The following is a 22,394-nucleotide window of genomic DNA, read 5'->3' on the forward strand; positions in this document are numbered from 1 at the left end:
TGTGAGATTCTTGGGAATTGGAAAGGGAAGTGGAAACCTAGCATATTCTGCTTTTTATCATACCTGTACAGTCATTTCTAGAAGATGATGGATTTTAGCCTTATCCTGTGGCTAAAACAAAGTTTATAATGGAGAAATGTGAAGCATTTAGTTTCCTTGTTCTGTGTCCAAAATGCTTCATTTGGCATGTGAAATCTGGTCAGATTGCAGAAGTCAGAATAGAATTCAAAGAGTAAGTTAAGTTAAATGGTTTGATTTCTTGGAGTAGCCAGATTTTTGGAATCAGCACATTTAAATTGTATATAAGCTTTCTCTAAAGTCAGTATCAAAAGTTCCAAGTGAAAAGTATAGATAAAATTTGCTGCTTTTGATACCGCCGTTTAACGGTGACAAGTTCTGCTCCTTCTCTTGTTGAAGATTGAACACTAGAGAAGCATGCCAAGGCAAGCATATTAAGCAGGTTTTATTTAAAGGTAATAATACAGACTTCTCCAGGAGGAAGAAGGGGGCCATGGCTGTTGTTCTAAAGTCCCAAGAAGTGAGAGCACCCTACAACTTTTATAGGTTAAGGTCTCTTTTGTTCTCCAGTTCTCTTCCCCCTTATCTCTCCTTCCTGCCTACTGAATAGGCCTGGTTTTGCATTAAGTGAGAAGCCATGGGCAGGGGGAGGGCCAAGGTGATTCAGGCAGGTAAGGGCGCAGGGGGCATTAATTAGCAGCTCCGTGCTTGAAGTCCTTGATAAAGGCAGGTAAATTTGGTAATCAATGAGCTCTGGAGATCCTTGACATTCCATTCTTCCAGGGGCAGTCTCCAACTTCCAGAGGCAGATGGCTTCAGGGCTTCATTTCCTCCATTTGACCCGATCCCCTGTTTCTACACTAACTACTATTGGGGTTCAATATCGACCGATCCCCAGAAAGTCAAAGTGCACACAGGGCAATGCAAATCACACAACAAGGTTTTATTGCAAGCTTGAGCCTGGACCACAACCAGCCTCTCAGACCACTACCATGGCTGAGTGGGGAGTGGCCCTGAGGGATGAGAAAGCATTCTACTTAAGAAATTTCCAATCATTCACATACAAAGACCTGTACATTATTGGTTAACATTGGAACAGCTAAACATTTGTTCTCTTTGGTTGGGTCCTGCCAATTTATTTGAATCTCATTGGGTCCTGCCAAAACTGAATGGTCCTGGAGGAAGAAGAGAGAAGGGAGGGGGTGAACTATGCAGGAGATGAGTCAGGGCTAGGCCCCCTCCCCTGTCCTTGATAGATAAGGTTTCCGGCTACTGCTCATTTCTCAGACAGATATCTCTTAACAGCCTTGATAAACCCCGGGGGCCCAGTACTTCTGTTTGTCCTGTATTGGCTCTTGAGGGTAGTACCTGTGCGCCCTTTCCTGGGGGGAGGTTTTACGGGCCAGTTCCTGAAATGGCTTGTTCATACAACATGGCTGCACCTATGTCACCTTGTTCTCAACACTACCTGTCCTTAATTCTGGCTTCACTTTCAGTGAACTTTTGATTTCAAAATGCTTCCAAGGAATAATTGTTTTCTCTGTGGGCTTAAGTTGTTGGGGTTTTGGTTTTTTTGTTTTTGTTTTGTTTTGTTTTTTCAAGGAAAAACAAACAATCTTTTACACAAAATTTACATCTAGAAAATGATGTGTTGTGATGCACTCCTGGTTTAAATTCCATTTCCACCAAAAAATAAAAATTAAAAAAAAAAGGTGTCTTTCTATGTTTATTCATTATATCAGGAAATATTTTGGTTACCCACTAGGTGCTGGGTACTCTGCTAGTGAGAAGTAGCAGTAAAAATAATACAAGCAAGATTGCAATCTCTCAAGGAGTCTGTAAATAAGTAAATTCGCATATTATGAAAATATGGTAAATGTTTTAAAAGAAATAGAATATATATAGGAGGAAAAAGGGAAAGAGGAGTTTACTTAGAGTAGGTGAAGATAGCCTCTTTGAGGTGATGATATTTGAGCTGAGACTTGTAGAATGAGGAGTAAGGCATAAAAACTAGAGAAGGAGCATTGCAAAGGAGGGAAAAGTGGGTATAAAGGTGGAGGTGAAAAAGAATGTGTTGTATAGTGTTTGAGAATTTGAAAAGAAATGGATGGGTTAGACCGTGGTCAGAGAGATAGTTCAGTATGGGACCAGGATAGAGATCTAGTAGGAACTGACCCTGAAGGCCTTTGTTGTTGTGACAACAAATTTGAATTTTATTACTGATAATGGAAAGCCACCAATAGTCTTTAAGCAAGAAAGTGACTGATCTGGTGTTACTTTTAAACATATTTTCTGGTTCCTGCAAAGAGAACAGGTTAAAGAAAGTCATTGGTGAGAACTTGAAGACCAGGCTTTTGTAGAGAGGTCTAAACAAAAAGTGATGATGGTTTAGATTGGATTACATTAATAGAAGAACTGGAAGGAAAGAAAGAGAATGGGACTCTAGATATATTTTGAAAATAGATTTGCTAATATATTTGAATTAAGAAGAAATTTAGCATAACTCCTGGGGTTTCAGTTTGAGTCTCTGAAAGAGTGCCATAGACTTACTGAGTTAGAAAGGAATGTAGGAACAGTAGGTTTGGATGGGAAGTAAAGTAAATAGGTTCATTTTGGGCAAAATCACTTTGAGATGTGAAGTAGATATCCAAACATCGGTGTGAGATTAACATTTAGATATAAGTATGAGAAATCAGAGCGATCAGAGTACAAATATTTATTTGTGAACCAGTAGCATATAAATAGCACTTGAACCATTGGGACTTGAAACAGAAAGCATTGATAAAAGGATTCACCAAAGGTCAGGTGAAACCTACAAGAAGTATGATTATTCAGTCATTCTGGAGGAAGTGTTACCTGGAAGGTAGGGAAAAGCTTAGGAATCTGAGAAGGAACATCTCTGAAATAGGAAAAAAACTATCACAAACCTCTTGTGAACCAAGAGAGTAGAAAAAGTGCATAAAAGGAAAGATGTGGTTGATGTGTCAAATGCCAGTATGCATATAGAGAAGTGTTTTACAGAAAACTGGTAAGGTGTAGAGAACATTGGGTCACCTTACATGTAGTTTCAATAGGTAAATGTGGATTAAAGTACAAGTGAGAGTTGAGGAAGCAGAGATCGAGGGCGAAGAGCATTTTCCAGGAGTTTTGAGAGTGAAGAATATTTTCCAGAGCTGAATTATGGGTAAATAAATATTGAGTTTTTATTTGGTTTGGTTTGGTGTTTATTGTTTGCTTGTTTTTAAGATACAAGCTTTGAGGATTTGCTTTAATTCCTTTGGGGTTATTCTAGTAGAGAATATACAGAAACTAGGGGAGATAAATGCACAGATGAAGTCCTTGAGAAGACAAGTGTAGAATCTAGAGTATAATTGAAGGGATTTGACTTTGAAGGAGCCAGGATAATTCTTTCTCACAGGAGAGAAAACAAGTAAGTACTAATGCAGATATATATATATATATATATGGGGATAGGAAGATGAGAAATTTTCATGGTTGGTTTGTGAATTTATCCTATTTGTTCATTCATTTGCAGAAGTACAGATAATGTGGGTGGGGCCTAGAAACTGACCATTCTAGGAAGGGTTACTGCCTGAGACTGTTGATTAAATGAACTATCATTAAATGAATAACACTTAAAGGAAATGTTCTGGTCAGGATGGCTGAAAATGGAGAAAGATGGGTCATATAAATCTGAGGGTCAATCCAAATACAAAACCATAGAATGTGCAACAAGGGCAGCTATTCGAAAAGCCTAGCCAAAGAAGAAAACCAGTTGAGTCACACAGATTGGTTCACAAAAGGAATGTGTCCCTTTTGTTGTTGTTGTTGTTGGTACTGGGAATTGAACTCAGGACCTCATTCATGCTAGGTGTATACTTTACTACTGAACCATACCCTAGCCCCTCCTTCTTTCTTTCTTCTTTTCTTCTTCTTTTTTATTTTTTATTTTTTGACAGGGCCTTACTAAGTTACTCAGACTGGCCTCAAACTTGAAATCCTTCTTGCTCAGCATCCTGAGTAGCTGGGATTACCAGTGTGTGCCACCACATCCAACAGAAGGTGTCCCTTATAAATAATGCCATATATCATTTTTCATAGGCACGAAGCTGTATGCCCTTATTCATTTATGTATCCATTCAGTAAACCAACAATTATTGTCAGAATCACCCAGTCTTCCCACATTGCTTTCAGTATTTGTTAGAAGTTATTTACAGAAAGTTATGCATCACATAGTGATGTTTTAGTCAACAACAGACTGCATATAGGGTGGTGGTGTCATAAGATTATATTACCTAATGACATAGTAACCATCTTGGTTTGGTTAAGTACATTCTGTGATGTTCATACAAAGAAGTCATTGGCTAACAATGTAACCACAATCCTTGACATTAAGCAACTTATGTCTGTATAGGAAAATTATGTCATCTTTTCTCATACTTTATATTTTAATCTGACTCACTAAGGTAAAAGTGGACTTTAAAAGAAATTGTGTTGGATATATATCATGTATATGCACAAAGAGATGGATTTTATGAGAAATTTTTACTCAGTTCTAATCTTTTTTTTTTTTTTTTTTGCGCGGTACTGGGGATCGAACTCAGGGCCTTGTGCTTGCAAGGCAAGCACTCTACCAACTGAGCTATCTCCCCAGCCCAGGTCTAATCTTTTTCTGCCCAGGATAAACTAAATTTGTTCTTCACAGTATCTAGAAGATATAAGGAGAATAAATGTTGTTTACATTTTATACTCATGATCCAAGGGGGTAGTAGAGGATGGATAGAAACTTACTTTTAGTTTTAGGGAAGTAGATTCCTAAAAAGAACTTGTGTTTTTCCTTTGGTGTCCTCTAGTGCCCTTCTTAATGCCCTTCTTAAGAGAACCTTTATAGTAGGTTGTAGAAGAGTTGGATTTTGGTTCAAAATTCACCACTTTGTGATTTTTTAAAAAATATATAGATATAAAATAACTCAAATGACCTAAATGTGTATTAATTTATCACAGCAGTATTGCCTTCATTATTAATTTGTCAAGACATGTTGTGGATACCTTAGAAATGAAATATCAGAGGATACAGAGCTAGTTTCCAAAAATATTTGAGATGTAATGAGTTTGGCTCAGTAGTGTTTGGAAGGGTATATAGTTCAAATTCCACAGTTGAACAGGACAAGATGTTGTAAAATAGGTGGAGTTGGGTATATTTATAACACTTGCTCTAGGCAATCCCATAGAGCAAAACTTAACACACCTTTCAGCCATGGAGATAGTGAAGTGAGTTCATTGATTGATGCCAGATCTGATGTTTGGAGCCAGCATACTAGAGATGTTCTATAAATTTTTCATTATTTTTTCCCCTGAACTTCAAACTGGATATCAAATCAGAGTTTTGAAAAAAAAAAAAAAAAAATATATATATATATATATATATTTTTTTTTTTTTTTTGGTGTCCCCCAGAATTGAACTCATAAACTACACCCAGCCCTCCTTTGTTTTTTGCGTTTGTTTTTTTGTTTTGTTTTGTTTTGTTTGCTCTGCTGGGGATTGAACCCAGGGCCTTGTGCTTGCAAGGCAAGCACTCTACCAACTGAGTTATATCCCCAGCCCCAACATTTAGTTTTTGAAAAGTAGAACTGAAATAAAATACATCACTATTAAAATATATCTTTTCTCTTGACATTTTAAGATATTCGATAAGTCATCATAAGAATATAATTATAGCTGGGTGCAGTGGTGCATGCCTGTAATCTCACTTTACTCTTGGGAATCTAAGGCAGGAGGATCGAGAGTTCAAAGTCGAACTCAGCAAAAGCGAGGTGGTAAGGAACTCAGTAAGACCCTGTCTCTAAATAAAACACAAAATAGGGCTGGGGATGTTTTATTCAGTGGTTAGTGCCCCTAAGTTTAATACCCAGTACCCTCCCAAAAAAGAATATAATAATATTTTACATGCATTTAATTAATTTAATCAATATTTTGCTTGCAGTTTACTGCTTGTACGTTGTTCTGCAGTTTACAAATGCTTTTATTCTGCATTCTTTCATCCTGTTCATATTTCAGTCCTGCTTTATAGATGAATAAACTGAAGCTCAAAAACACAGTTGAATTGCCTGAGGGCCAGTTCTAGAGCCAGGACCCAATGAAGAAGAGCTAGTCATGAGAAGTTGCTTGATTTTCAAGCAAAGCCAGAATGTATCACCCTAGAAGATAAATAGACTGCATCTTTCTCTAAAGGACAAGTATTCTTGAATGTAGGAACTTGATACAAAAAAGTGAATCACTGGGTGCTTACCACTGACTGGTCTGGTCAGTATTGATACTGTGTCTCACCTCTAATAAACTCTTTTAACTTCCTATCACACAAAATGCTCAACTAAAAGCTCTGGAGTTTTTTTTATGGAAAAGTTCTCTGACACTGTAACTGAAGATGGAATTTCCTCTATAGATTTTTTTTCACAAATTGATTTGTTTGCAACATATCTCTTTCTATAAATGTATTCTGATAGACTTTTTTTTCTTTTTCATGTGTAAAGGGATAGAATCATCCATGTAATTATAAAACTCAAAATCTGATTTGGAGTCTCTGTTGGTATTATTATAATTGATCCATATGCATTTTTTGCAGCAGTCCTAGGAGTTATGACTTCTTAATTTCCCAAAGATTCCCTGATAAAGATAATATTTTAGAACAGGAGCTTTCATTTTCCTGGTACTTCCTATCTAATTTAAGCCTGAGAACTTTTCAGAGAGACAAAAGACTTTTAAAAATTAAGATATGCCCTTTTAATATGACCTTGTTAGAAGTGCAGAAAAGATCTCTACACATTATTTCAACTAAACAGTTCAGTCTAGCACACAGTAAATTTTGTGAGCAAAGAAATTTTCATCACACTAAAATTGGATATCATTCTTAGCCTTGACAATCTTAAGTTCTTTTTTTTCCCCTCCCTTGCTGCAATCTTCCTTTCATGTTATTTTTATATCTTTTCACCAGGTTGTTATAAAATCCAAAACAGTTCATTGTGGGCTCTTTGAAATTATATTCCACAGCTGTATGTGAAGATCTTTATCTCCTTTATGCATTAATCATATGCAGCCTGATTTTTTACCCTGCCACACAGTGATTTTCTGCATATGGCATGTGTCCATTCATTTCAGAAGGGACTCTTGAGAGCACAGGAGCAAAAGGGATGGAGTTCAGACCCTAAGAAAGTAGAAACTTGATTCTTACATATAAAAATATATACACAAAGAGAAAATGTTATAATCATTCCTAGAAAAACATTTCAGATGGGACTAATTAAGATTTTTACTCTAGAGAGAAGGGATACATACAGTAAGTATTTTTTCTTAGAAGTACAAAACGCATCCGTTAATAGCACTAAGATGAGCCTGGCAGCACTTTTATGCTGGAATGTTCTCTCATCTGGGCATATCTACCAGACAGATCTGCATAAGTACAGGAGGCACTTAATACACATGAAGCAGTTTCTAAAGTGTCTCTTGACTAGGCTTTCTTTATCTTACTATCCTCCCTTAGCTGTAGTTATTCAGCCACCATTATATGTTGTTACTTTAATATCAAAACACAATCTAAATTGAAAGGACTGTTACAGGGAGAATGACATATGATAGCCAAGTAATATTGTGATTATCAGTAGAGAGCCTGAGCCACAGTGATTGGGTTTGAATCAAGATTCCTTCACTTGATGGGCATAGTGGCCTATGCCTGTAATTTCAGTGACTCAAGAGGCTGAGGCAGGAGGATGGCAAATTTGAGGCTAACCTCAGCAATTTAGCAAGATCCTGGTCCAAAAAAAAAAGAAAAAGAAAGATAGATTCCTTCACTTACTAAACCTGAGACAAATCACTTAACCTCTTTGTGCCTCAGTTTCCTCATCCACAAAATAAGGATTTTAATGAATAATAAAATATCATAGTATTCTGAAAATTAAGTTGACTACCTGGTATATAGTAAACGCAATGTAAGTGTTTTACTACTTGTAGAGATTGTTGGTTTCTCTGCAATGGAAGGCAGAACACAGTTTATCCAAAGAAGACAGTGTCCAACAGTTTAGACAGGACTGTACCATTCAAGAGCAGTAGAGCATGGCTTTGTCGTTTCTGAGCCTTCCAGCTCTTCAGACTAATCTTTCATACTTTAGCACCCTGACTCCAACTCCCTTTGAACCCCAACCACTCACACAAACACAGAAGTGAAAAGAAGAAAATCATAACATCAGCATGATCACCAGGGAATCCAAGACATTTATGCATAGTCAGAATATAATGAAAATAATAGCAAGAACCTATATAGCACCATGAGCCAGGCAGGCATTTAGTACATTCTTCCAATTTACTAATTCATTATATCCTTACAAAACTTAAAAAAAAAATTTTTTTTTAGTTGTAGATGGACACAATACCTTTATTTTATTTCTTTTAACATGGTTGCATAAAAGAGTTGCATAAATAAACTAGGAATCTTAGACTAAGCTCTAAGGTCTTACAGTATTTACAGGTCAAGAAGTTATGGAAGAACCAGTAAAGGAACCCCAAGAATATGGTGGAGGAGGAGGAAGGAGAGAGGTGACCCAGAGGTCAGGTGAAAAAAAGTGTCAAGAAATAGGGGTTCGTTTTTATATTGAAAGGTTTGTGTGCCAGTATGAATGATCTAGTAGGGAAGGGAAGAGAAAAGGCGAGTAATTACCAGAATGGTGTCTGTGAAGTGGCAAGAAGATCCATTATATAAGCAGGTGACTGACTTATATTCGAGCAATACAGTTCATCCATGCAAATAATAATAATCAAAACAAGCCACGCTTACACAGTGATTACTGTGAACCAGACTCTGTTCTAAGCTCTCTACCTGTTTTAATTCATTTAATGCTCCTAATAGTCTTGTGTGGTAGGTAACAGTTATCATCTTCATGTTTCAGATGACTATATTGAACTACAGAGAAGTTGAATAGTAATACTAGGTTTCATATGCTGGCACTTTAGCTCCAACACCATGATCCTTCACAATAGAGTTTTGTTGTGGCAGCCTCTGAAAGTTCACTTTTCATTGCTTCTGTTTTCTCAGCAAAAATAGGAAGTAAGATCATGAGTGAAATCAGGGTAGGAGTGGTGTGAGTTTTGGGTGTCAACTTCCTATCTCTCTGATCTCACCTTCTATCCCCCCCACCCTGTCTCCATTGTAGCCTTCCTGATACATCTTGGTCATTCCCTTCTCTTGAATACTCTTCAAGTATTGTCATGTCTTATCTCCTCATTTTATCCAGTTTGTTGTTAATATGTCATCTTTTTGGAGAGGGCTTCCTTTAATCACCCTAACAAAACCAGCGTCCCCATTTGGTCCCCAAACTGCTTCTCCTTTACCCACATCCTCCCCACTAGAAAGTAAACTCAGTGAGATAGAAGGTTTAACCATCTTGTTTTCTGCTTATAGCACCAGCACCTGGAGCAGTGCTTATAACATAATAGGTATTTAGTTAATATTTGTGAGATGGGAAAAATAAATTTCTTCTGTTTTTTGACAGTTTCCTTTTGTCCATTAATTTTCTGGTCTGTTTTTAAGTGTTTTTATTCTTTTTTTAGTGGTTCTTTTTAGTTATACATAACAATAAGATTCATAATTACAAAAGCATGGGTATAATTTGTTTTAAGTCAGTCCCCAGTACTTCCTCTCTCCCTCTCCTCCTCTCTCCCCATTTCCTTCCCTCTACTCTACTGATCTTTCTGCTGTTTACTTATAGTTTTATTCTTTTTTATACCTTTGCCCCATTTTGGATTAGCGTCCACATATCAGAAAATATTCAACTTTTGACTTTCTAAATCTACCTCATTTTACTTAGCATGATAGTCTCCAGTTCCATCCATTTACCAGCAAATGCCATAAAGTCATTTTTATTTTTCTTTTGTCAGCCATTAAGTGTTAATATTCTTAATGGTTTACATGACATCTTTATATTGGAAAGACAAATAGTGTCATAGTACTAGCAACCATTTATTTTTAAATTTTTTAAAATTTATTTTTATTGTAAACAAATGGGATACATGTTGTTTCTCTGTACAGGGAGTAACAGCATACCATTTGTGTAATCATACATTTACATAGGGTAATGATATTTGATTCATTCCATTATTTTTCCATTCCCCCAACCCCTCCCACCTCTCTTTTCCCTCTATACAGTCCCTCCTTCCTCCATTCTTCCACCCTCCCACCCCCCATTATGTATTATCATTCGCTTATCAGCGAGATCATTCGTCCTTTGGTTTTTGAGATCGGCTTATCTCACTTAGCATGATATTCTCCAATTTCATCCATTTGCCTGCAAATGCCATAATTTTATTATTCTTTATAGCTGAGTAATATTCCATTGTGTGTGTGTGTGTGTGTGTGTGTGTGTATACCACAGTTTCTTTATCCATTCATCAATTGAAGACATCTAGGTTGGTTCCACAGTCTGGCTATTGTGAATTGAGCAGCTATGAACATTGATGTGGCTGTATCTCTGTAGTATGCTGATTTTAAGTCCTTTGGGTATAGGCCAAGGAGTGGGATAGCTGGGTCAAATGGTGGTTCCATTCCAAGTTTCCTAAGGAATCTCCACAATGCTTTCCAGAGTGGCTGCACTAATTTGCTGCCCGAACAGCAATGTATGAGTGTACCTTTTTCCCCACATTCTCTCCAACACCTATTGTTGCTTGTATTCTTGATAGTCACCATTCTAATTGGGGTGAGATGGAATCTTGGGTGGTTTTCATTTGCATTTCTCTTCTAACTAAAGATGGTGAACATATTTTCATGTTTGTTGATTGCTTGTAGATCTTCTGTGAAGTGTCTGTTCATATCCTTAGCCCATTTGTTGACTGGGTTATTTGTATTCTTTGTGTAGAGTTTTTTGAGTTCTTTATATATTCTGGAAATGAGTGCTCTATCTGAAGAATGAGTGGCAAAGATATTCTCCCACTCTGTAGGCTCTCTCTTCACATTGCTGATAGTTTCCTTTGCTGAGAGAAAGCTATTTAGTTTGAATCTATCCCACTTATTGATTGTTGCTTTTATTTCTTGTGCTATGGGAGCCCTGTTAAGGAAGTCTGATCCTAAGCCAACAAGTTGAAGATTTGGACCTACTTTTTCTTCTATAAGAAGCAGGGTCTCTGGTCTGATTTCAAGGTCCTTGATCCATTGTGAGTTGAGTTTTGTGCAGGGTGAGAGATAGGGGTTTACTTTCATTCTGTTGCATGTGGATTTCCAGTTTTCCCAGCTCCATTTGTTGAAGAGGCTATCTTTTCTCCATTGCATATTTTTGGCCCCTTTGTCTAGAATGAGAAAATTGTATTTATTTGGCTTTGTGTCCGTGTCCTCTATTCCGTACCATTGATCTACCTTTCTATTTTGGTGGCAATACTATGCTGTTTTTGTTACTATTGCTTTGTAGTATAGTTGAAGTTCTGGTATTGTGATACCCCCTGTTTCATTCTTCCTGCTAAGGATTGCTTTAGCTATTCTGGGTTTCTTATTCTTCCAGATGAATTTCATGATTGCTTGCTCTATTTCTGTAAGGTATGTCATTGGGATTTTAATTGGAATTGCATTGAATCTGTATAGCACTTTCGGTAATATGGCCATTTTGACAATATTAATTCTGCCTATCCAAGAACATGGGAGATCTTTCCATCTTCTAAGGTCCTCCTCAATTTCTTTCTTCAATGTTTTGTAGTTTTCATTATAGATATCTTTTACCTCTTTGGTTAGATTGATTCCCAAGTAATTTTTTTTTTTTTTTTGAGGCTATTGCAAATGGCGTTGTTTTCCTCATTTCCCTTTCAGCTGTTTCGTCGCTTGCATATAAAAATGCTTTCGATTTATGCATGTTGATTTTCTAGCCTGCTATTTTGTTGAATTCATTGAAGAGGTCTAGAAGTATTCTGGAGGAGGTTTTTGGATCCTCTAAATATAGAATCATGTTATCAGCAAATAGTGACAGCTTAAGTTCCTGTTTTCCTATTCGTATCCCTTTAATTTCTTTGGTCTGCCTAATTGCTCTGGCTAGAGTTTCGAGGACAATGTTGAATAGAAGTGGTAAAAGAGGACATCCCTGTCTTGTTCCCGTCTTTAAAGGGAATGGTTTCAGTTTTTCTCCATTAAAAATGATGTTGGCCATGGGCTTAGCATAAATAGCCTTTACAATGTTGAGGTATGTTCCTACTATCCCTATTTTTTCTAGTGTTTTGAGCATGAAGGGGTGTTGTATTTTGTTGAATGCTTTTTCTGCGTCAATTGAAATAACTATATGATTCTTATCCTTAAGTCTATTGACATGATGGATTACGTTTGTTGATTTACAGATGTTAAACCATCCTTGCATTCCAGGGATGAACCCCACTTGATCGTGGTGCACAATTTTCTTAATATGTTTTTGGATACGGTTTGGCAATATTTTGTTAAGGATCTTTGTATCTATATTCATCAAGGATATTGATCTAAAATTTTCTTTCCTTGATGTGTCTCCCTGGTTTGGGTATGGGTATGAGGGTGATATTAGCTTCATAGAATGAGTTTGGTAGGGTACCCTCCTTTTCTATTTCCTGGAATACTTTGAGAAGTATTGGAATGAGTTCTTCTTTGAAGGTCTTGTAGAACTCTGCTGAGAATCCGTCTGGTCCTGGGCTTTTCTTGGATGGTAGATTTTTAATGGCTTCTTCTATTTCATTGCTTGATATTGATCTGTTTAAATTGTGTATGTCCTCCTGGTTCAGTTTGGGAGGAGCATATGTCTCTAGAAATTTGTCAATGTTTTCGGTAGTTTCTATTTTGTTGGAATACAGATTTTCAAAGTAGCTTCTCATTATTTTCTGTATCTCAGTGGTGTCTTGTGATATTTCCTTTTTCATCACGAATTTTAGTAATTTGCGTTTTCTCTCTCCTTCTCTTTGTTAGTGTGGCTAAGGGTTTGTCTGTTTGGTTTACTTTCTCAAAGAACCAACTTTTTGTTTTGTTAATTTTTTGAATTGTTTCTTTTGTTTCAATTTCATTGATTTCAGCTGTGATTTTAATGATTTCCTGTCTTCTACTACTTTTGCTGTTATTCTGTTCTTCTTTTGCTAGGGCTTTGAGCTGTAATGTTAGGTCATTTAATTGTTGACTTTTCATTCTTTTCTGGAATGCACTCCATGCAATGAATTTTCCTCTTAGTACCGCTTTCATAGTGTCCCAGAGATTTTGATATATTGTATCATCGTTCTCATTGACCTCTAAGAACTTTTTTATCTCCTCCCTGATGATTTTCGTTATCCATGTTTCATTCAATAGCATATTATTTAGTTTCCAGGTGTTGGAGTGATGTCTGTTTATTGTGTGATTGATTTCTATTATCAGTCCATTGTGATCTGATAGAACACAAGGCAGTATCTCTATTTTTTTTGCATTTCCTAAGGGCTGCTTTGTTGCATAACATATGGTCTGTATTCGAGAAGGTTCCATGTGCTGCTGAGAAGAAAGTGAATCCACTCATTGATGGATAGAATATTCTGTATATGTCTATTAAGTCTAGGTTATTGATTGTGTTATTGAGTTCTATGGTTTCTTTGGTTGGATTTTGTTTGGAAGATCTATGTAGTGGTGACAGCGGTGCATTAAAGTCACCCAGAATTATTGTGTTGTGGTCTGTGTGATTTCTGAAATTGAGAAGGATTTGTTTGATGTACAGGGATGCACCATTGTTTGGGGCATAAATATTTAGTATTGTTATGTCTTCCTGATTTATGGTTCCTTTAAGCAGTATGAAATGTCCTTCTTTATCCCTTCTGACTAACTTTGGCTTGAAGTTCCCTTTATCTGATCCAAGGGTGGAAACCCCTGCTTTTTTACTGAGTCCATGTGCATGGTAGGTTTTTTCCCATCCTTTCACCTTTAGTCTGTGGATGTCTTTTTCTATGAGATGCGTCTCTTGCAGGCAGCATATTGTTGGGTCTTTCTTTTTAATCCATTCTGCCAGTCTATGTCTTTTGATTGATGAGTTTAGGCCATTAACGTTCAGGGTTATTGTTGAGATATGATTTGTATTCCCAGTCATTTGGCTTATTTTGGTTTTTAAGTTGGCTTGGTTTCTCCTTTGAGTGGTTTTTCTCTAAGGTTGTTCCTCCCTTTGATGACCTACATTCTGGTTTTTCATTTCCTCCTCATGTAATATTTTGTTGAGAACATTCTATAGCGCAGGTTTTCTATTTGTAAATTCTTTTTTCTTTTGTTTATCATGGAAGGATTTTATTTCATCTTCAAATCTGAAGGTTAGTTTTGCTGGGTATAGGATTCTTGGTTGGCACCCATGTTCTTTCAGAGCTTGAAATATGTTGTTCCAGGCCCTTCTAGCTTTTAGAGTCTGGGTTGAGAAGTCGGCTGCTATCCATATTTGTCTCCCCCTATATGTAGGCTGATGCTTTTCTTTTGCGGCCTTCAAAATCCTATCTTTATTTTGAATGTTAGGCATTTTCACTATAATGTGCCTTGGTGTGGATCTGTTGTGATTTTGTGCATTTGGTGTTCTATAAGTCTCTTGTATTTGATTTTCCATATCATTCTTAAGATTTGGGAAATTTTCTGATATTATTTCATTGAATGGGTTGTTCATTCCTTTGGTTTGTATCTCTGTGCCTTCCTTAATCCCAATAATTAAATTTGTTCTTTTCATGATGTCCCATAGTTCTTGGAGATTCCGTTCATGATTTCTTTACCATGTTCTCGCATGTTCTCGTTTGGGCAACTTTATTTTCAAGGATTAAATATTTTGTCTTCATTGTCTGAGGTTCTGTCTTCCAAGTGGTCTTGTCTTTTGGTGATGCTTTCCATTGAGCTTTTTATTTGGTTTATTGTTTTCTTCATTTCAAGGGTTTCCATTTGGTTTTTTTTTTTTTTTTTTTTTTTTTTTGAGAATATCTATCTCTTGGTTGAAATGATCTTTTGCTTCCTGCACTTGCTCTTTCAGCTTATTGGTATTATCATTCATTGCCTGCATTTGCTCTCTTATCTCATCCTTTGCTTCACAAATCATCTTAATCATGTATAATCTGAAGTCCTTTTCTGACATTTCTTCTAACATACTGTCATTGGATTCTATTAATATAGAATCTAGATTTGTTTGGATCATTTTCTTCCGTTGTTTTTTCATGTTGTTCATGTATCATCCCCTCTAGCAGTGCAGATTCGGGGTATTGCAGATTTCCCCCTAGAGGCTTGGAGTGGCCCTGTCGGTTTCCAAAACCCTTTCTTTAAGGGGAGATCAATATTAGCAATGCCCAGTTCACACACTGTGCAATCCTAGACCAAATAGCCCCTATGAGGACTATAACAAAATTGTCATACTAAACAGAATTAGTTCAAATATTATCTTCAGCAAAACAAACAAATCTGCAATAAGGTCTGCAGTTTCAAATGGAGGACAAAGAGGATGCAGAGGGATGTAGAATTTGGCTGTAACTGGGATAAGAAAAAAATATACAGAAGTTCTAGATAATAGAAAGGGTGAGAGTGTAATCAAAAGAAATTGGATGTTAGCATGCAAAAAAGGGAGAGAGAGACTCTGAGGGAACAGGTAAACAAAAGGAAAAGAGAGCAAGAAAAGTAAAGAAAACTTAAATTTTTTCAATAAGGAGAAAAAAGAAAATCTACAGTATGACAGTCGTATAGTAATGAAACCTCCCAGAGTTCAGTAGCCTGATGTATGAGAGGTACCTGACAATGAGCTTCAAGCCTCCAGCAGGCGTCTCAGAATGGGTTTTGCCCATCCTAAAGGTCGGAGCTCCCGCTTCCAGGATTATGCAAGATGGCCGCTCTGGCTTCAAAATGTGTTGGCAAGTGGGGAGCTGCAGCTCAGGGTGTGGACGTGGTCAGCTGGAGGTCCTAGAGGTGGGGTGTGGTTGGTCAGGCTGGGTCCTGGAGGTCGGGTGTGTTTGGTGTGGTTGTGGGATCCTGGAGGCCTGTTGCAATCAGTCCGTCTGGGGTCCTGGTGATAGGGCGCAGTCAGTGGGTCTGGGGGTCCTGGCGGCAGGGAGCAGACAGTCAATGTGAGGGTCCCAGAGGCAGGGAGTGATCCGTCGGGCTGAGGGTTCCTGGAGACGGGCTCAGTCAGTCCGGCCAGGGGTCCTACAAGCCCTGGCTGTTGTCTCAAAATGGCGGCAGCCACGTGTAATCAAACCTGCAGGTACTGTAGCAGAGAACTTCCAGGCAACAGCAGGCAGCTGGTGCTCCACTGGCAGTCGGCGATCAGTTTGCTGACTGTTGTCAGACGATTGGGAGGTGAGCCTTGTGCATTGGGTGATGGATAGGTGTAAGGCAGGTGATGGACTGGCCAGAGGCAGGCAAATGGCAGATAATAGGCGCCTGACAGTGAGCAATCTGCACTCAAAAAAGGCGCCAAAATGCTGGCAGACTGCAGGTCATCACAGCAGACAAATGGGGTAAACACCAGGGAGTCTATAAGCAGCAAAAACTGCCTTGCCGAGAAACAGATATCCTCTGCTTAAACCGGAGTTACGAGGGAGAAGGAACGCATCCTCCCTCTAGTCCGCCATCTTGGATCTGCGCAACCATTTATTTTTAATATGAAAGTTTATAAACAGAAAATTTAAAAGTTAACAGTGAACATCATTTACTGCCAATTGTTAATATTTTGCCTTTTGCTTTATCTATATTTTTATGATATATCATAAAGATATATAACAAAAAGATATTACTATATAACAGACCTATTTAATAAAAGATTTTCACTGAATTTTTTAAGTAAAATAAAGACATTTTGACAGCACATTTTTAAATATTTCTGCATACATTTCTTAATAAAAATATTCTTCAGAACCATTCATCACATTAACAAAAAACACTATTAGCATCTAATTTTTGAATTTCCAGTTACACTGGTGACTTTCATAGCTTTTTTTTTCATACTCTGACTCAGTCAAGGTTCACACAATGCATTTAGTTTTATCTCTTTAGTTGGTTATAGTGTCAAAGACCCATGTGCATTTTTCCTTTATAACATTTGCTTTTTCAAGAGCCCTGGCTAATGATCTTTTGGAAGGTCTCAATTCAAGTTTATCTAATAGTTCCTTGTCCCTCTGTCCTCTGTATCTGCAGTAAACTGGAAGTTAGACTAGTTGTTTGGTTAGATTTATATTGAATATTTTTGGCAGGAATGTATCTTAGGCAGTGTTTTGTCTTTAATTTATATCACATCTGTGGGCATTAAATGTCAGATGTTCCATAGACCACTTGATGAAAGTGGCACAGTACCTACCAGGGTATATTAGGTTCTGCTAGACAAACTCAAAAGACTCAAGTGGGTCACACTTGGTACCCACAGGGATTCAGACCAGAAGGCACATCAGGGCAGTGTTGCATGTTTCTCTCCAGTGCAGTCTTCACAGCAGTCTACTCAGTAGAATAGCTCAGATATAGGAAAAGGAGATGCAGTATTTAGTAGTCACCTCTGCCATGTCCAAAAAAGGGAGTGGTATCTTTTCAACAGCCCTTACACATGACTTCCAGATCTTTGCATACCAGACTTTATACCAGTTTCAAGAGTCACTGTATTCAGGAAAGCCAAATGTAATACAGCCAGAAAATTAATTGAAGAGCAAATTTGTCTTTAGAGAAAGAAAAAGGAGTTTTGTTAAACTTTACTTAACAGGTAGAAACTGTCAAATTGTTATCATAAAGTTCTTTTCATTTTGCAGGTGAGTTTTTATGTGTGGTATTAAAGAGCTTGTATATTCAGTTTGCTTGGGCTTTTTCCCCCCACTTTGTGATCTCTTCAGTATGTTTATGCTAAGAAAATATTTCTACTATTTACAATCAAGTAGCTATTCCCTGTTCCATACGGTTTTTTCTGTAGGTGTGTGTGTGTGTGTGTGTGTGTGTTTATTGTCTAACTTCTAAAAACACCTGCATTTTATTTTCCCGTATATCATGAGGTAAGACTATAACCTGATTCTTTCACAAATAAAACAAATTGCCCAGCACCAGTTGTTGAATAATCTCTTCTTTTTCCACTGAAAAGTACAAAGAGTATTGTTCTATTACCTTCCTTATATAGAATAGGAATGTTTTGGTTATTTCACTGTTCTTTTTTGTTTATTTGTTTATTGATTGGTGGTGGTGGTGGGGATTGAACCCAGGGCCTTGCTCTTGCTAGGCAAGCATTCTATTTATTTATAGTTTTTAAAATTTAGTATATTATAGATATACTTGTAGGTGAAATTCACTGTAATATTCATATATGTACATAGGATAGTTTGGTTAGTTTCATTCCACCATTCTTCCCTTTTCCTGTCCCTCCTCCATCCCCCTCAGTCCCCTTCTACTCCACTGTTCTCTCTTGTGTTTGCTTGGAATTCCTCCCTGCCCCCTCTTTATTCCCCTTATTTTGGTCTAGCTTCTTTCTATGTGTAAGAAAAACCATTAGATAGACCCTTGACTTTCTAGGTCTTGTTTATTTCACTTAGCATGATGTTCTCCCGTTCCATCCACTTACCAGCAAATGCCATAATTTATTTTTTTTTATATTTTTTTAGTTGTCAATGGATATTTATTTATATGTGGTGCTGAGAATTGAACCTGGTGCCTCACACATGCTAGGCAAGCGCTCTTGACACCATGCTATGGCCCCAGTCCTTTTTTTTTCCTTCCTTCTTATTTATGGATAAGTAAAACTACATTGCGTACATATATATCATATTTTCATATTTTCTTTATTCATTCATCTGTTGATAGTCACCTGGGCTGGTTCCATAGGTTGGCTTTTGTGAATTGAGCTACTGTAATCATTGATGTGGCTGCATCCCTATACTTATGCTGATTTTAGATGTTTAGGATAGCTGGGTCATGTGGTCGTTCCATTCCTAGTTTTTTTGAGGAATCACCATACTGCTTTTGAGAATGGCTGTACTAATTTGAGTCCCACCAACAATGGATAAGTGTACCTCTTTCCCACCTCATTGCCAGCATTCGTGTTCTTGATAATTGCCATTCTGACTGGAGTGAGATGAAATCTTAGTGTAATTTTGGTTTGTGTTTCCTGATTGCTAGAGCTATTGAACATTTTTCATATGTTTTTTGGTCATTTGCATTTCTTCTTTTGAGAAGGTGACATGTTTGTTTTTAAAATTAATCCTAGATGTTTTGCATTTTTGTTCATAGCATAAATAAATTGTTGTAGGTATTTCTGTAGTTTTTCTTTTAATATTTCTTTTTAGTTGTAGATGGACACAATACATTTATTTGTTTATTTTCATGTGGTGCTGAGGATCGAACCCAGTGCCTCACGCATGCCAGGCGAGCGCTCTACCACTGAGCCACGACCCCGGCCACCATTTCTGTAGTTTTTAATCCTCTTATGTTGGTTTGTTATGCCAGATATAAAGAAAAAATCAGTGAAATCTACAAAAGATGGTACATCTCTGGAGGAAGAAACTGAAATAGAAAGACAAAAGGTAAAGTAGTGGTCATTGTTACATACTTAGTAGATAAATTGAAATGTGCAATTTAATTGAGGTTGTCCATGTGAATTTTCATTGTTCCTAATTTTAAAAATAAATGATTTTAGTAATGAAATTTATAAATAGATTATATGTAATTATATTTTAGCAGCATAGTTTTAAATATCACCTTTTAGCCAAGAACGGTGGCACACGCCTTTAATCCCAACCGCTTGGGAGGCTAAATCACAAAGATTTTAAGTTCAAAGCCAGCCTCAGCACCTTAGTCTCAAAATAAAAACTAAAAAGATCTGGGGATATGGCTCAGTGGTTAAGGTTAAAACACTTCAGTGGTTTAATCCCTGATAAATAAATAAAACCTTTATCAAACCTATTTCAACTAGTATAATGGCTATTATATTAAGGTTCATCAACAACTAAAAAATAAATAAATAAAAATTTAAAAGAATAAAAAGAAACAAAGAAAATCTTTGTGGAAAATGGCTGTAAAAAGAATTCACCTGTAAGTGCCAGTGACAGAAATGAAGGAAATCAAAGCACTCTAAAGTGGAAATATAAGATTTGCAAAGGTCAGGGAGCATACTCTATTTTCTCTAGTAGTTGTTTCCTTGATTTTTGGTGGGGGTGGCTCTGAGGATTGAACCCACAGGTTCTTTATCACTGAGCCACATCTTCACCCCTTTTTACTTTTTGAGATGGAATCTCACTAAGTTGCTGAGGCTGGCCTCAAATTTGCAATCCTTCTGCCTCAGGGATTATAGGTGTCCAGCCCCCATGTCTGGTTTGTTTACTTGATTCTTTTGAGTTTTAATCCCATGGTTGGTATATGTGTATATGTATATAAAATCTGTTTAGTAAAAAAGACATACTAGATTTCAGAAGCAAATGTTAAGATTCTACCCTCAAAAGTGTCAGTGTTGGAAAAGTAAATGCAATAGAAGCAAAAGAAATTCTTCTTGTTAAAGTACACATCTGGAAAATACAAGTTTGCATCACAAAATAGATTTAGTGTCATTTGGTAGATTTAGTGTTATTGCTTAAAAAGAGCAAGATGAAGGCTGGGATTATAACTCAGAGGTAGAGTACTTGCTTAGCATGTATAAAACTGTGGGTTCAACCCACAGGACCAGAAGAAAAAGAGCAAGGTGAAAAGGAAATTTTTATTTGAGGTACTTGGGGATTCTTGTTCCTGTAGCCTGCTGACCAGTTACTCTTAAGTGAATTGAGGTCTTATTTTTAAATGTGAGCTATCACAGCTTTCCCACCCCTGTGACTGATAACTCACATCACTGTGAGTAAGTCTTACTGGTTACTTAAATGATGCATCTTGATGAGTTTTTGTATTCTATATTCATAGTATATAAATAATACTCTTAAAATAACAGTGGCGAAAGAAAGCCACTGTTTTTACATTTGAACTTTTTCTTCTCTCCATAGGCTGAAATGGCTTTGCTCATGATGGATGAGGAGGAGAACAGCAAGAAACACTTCAATTATAACAAGATTGTGGAGCACCAGAATCTGAGCAAAAAGAAGAAAAAGCAACTTATGAAAAAGAAGGAATTAGTAGAGGATGACTTTGAGGTAACCAAGAATACAAGTTATCAGCTTCTTAAAGGTGGAACTGAATCTAAAGTCAGCCATGGAGGTAGAAATTAAGTGTAGTCAAAGTTACCCTTGAAAATATCTTGAGACATGCTCATGATAGAACCAAAGCTACCATCTTTTGGTCTAACCAGGCCATCTCCAAGGTAGATCAAATCACTCTTTGATTAATAAGCACTAGGTGAAATAGTTGATTTAGTCTTGCTAGGAAAGGCATGCTTTATTAAGCCCAGCAGAGGAATAACAAGTTCGCGTCATACTGGGTTACTCTCTGGCTGTGTATAGTGACCAGCACACTAGGCCATGCTTTTTAAATTATTGTGTCTCTTGTTTCCATCACTCCTTTTTCCTCCTTTGCTGAGTACATAATCCTAATGGCCACAAAGTCCCTATGCATGAGTTTGCGTCCTCTACAGAAAATTTACAAACAGCAAATAAGATTAACTACTTATTCCAACAGTTAACATAGAAGAAAAGACCCAGAAGATAGAGAAATTTTAACTGTTCAAAGATTAGAGGATAGTATAGAGATAATTTTTGATTAGCATGAAGAAGGACTTGGAGGCCTCTTCAGGCTCCAGTTTGTATGAGTCAGTTTCACACATTTCTGTTTCACTGAAGTTTTTGGCGAATTGGTTTTCTAATGAAATAATAATAATAATGATTTGTAGTCATATCTCCTATAATAAGTGCTGCCTTTACACATTAATAATCATGCATAAAAAATATTTTTCATGAAATTTTCTTTTTTATTTTTGGTATCACATCTGACCTCACAATGATCCGCCTCCAAGCAGATTCATGTTTCTATTTCTGGTCACCCCTATACCTGGCAACATTCAAAAGCCTGACTGGAGTGAAGAATACACTCTTACATGTGGAACTGCAATGTTTTTATGGAAAGTTAGAAGATAATTTTGGGGCTCATATCTGACCAGATCTTTGTCCCCCCGGGTGAATTCCTTCCCAGCAAGGTTGTTTAATGTTTTGTTTTATGAGTCACCTTTAGTAGCTACTTTATCTTGGCACCAAGTTTTAAAATTTCTTCAAAGGTACTCAGAGTGTAATGACTTTGTATAAAACTCAGCAGTTGTCCTGATTGGCTAATTGATACTTGCCAGAAATCTATTTCATGCTGTAAGCAAGGAGAATTCCCTGCCTAAAGTATTATTCCTTTAGTCAAAGTAGTCATTGTAGGTACAGGCCAATATATGGACCACTGTAGTTCCCTTTTAAGTAGATTATCATTATGCAATAAGAAAGGCATGCCCTT

The 22,394-nt window shown here is 37.0% G+C and overlaps 1 protein-coding gene across 4 annotated transcripts in view; it reads left to right on the plus strand.

Annotated features, from left to right (window-relative positions):
• The window catches only part of ESF1 (ESF1 nucleolar pre-rRNA processing protein homolog), an 89,585-nt gene that overhangs the window by 65,451 nt on the left and 1,740 nt on the right, over positions 1-22,394 (plus strand). For all 4 annotated transcript variants that reach the window (XM_079128492.1, XM_079128495.1, XM_079128493.1 and 1 more), the window contains exons 12-13: positions 19,434-19,510; positions 20,954-21,100. In XM_079128492.1, coding sequence (XP_078984618.1) covers positions 19,434-19,510; positions 20,954-21,100 — 224 coding nt within the window. The remainder of the gene's footprint in view (positions 1-19,433; positions 19,511-20,953; positions 21,101-22,394) is intronic.

This window comes from Sciurus vulgaris, assembly GCF_902686455.1.
Source record: "Sciurus vulgaris genome assembly, chromosome: 2".
Taxonomy (NCBI): Eukaryota; Metazoa; Chordata; class Mammalia; order Rodentia; family Sciuridae; genus Sciurus; species Sciurus vulgaris.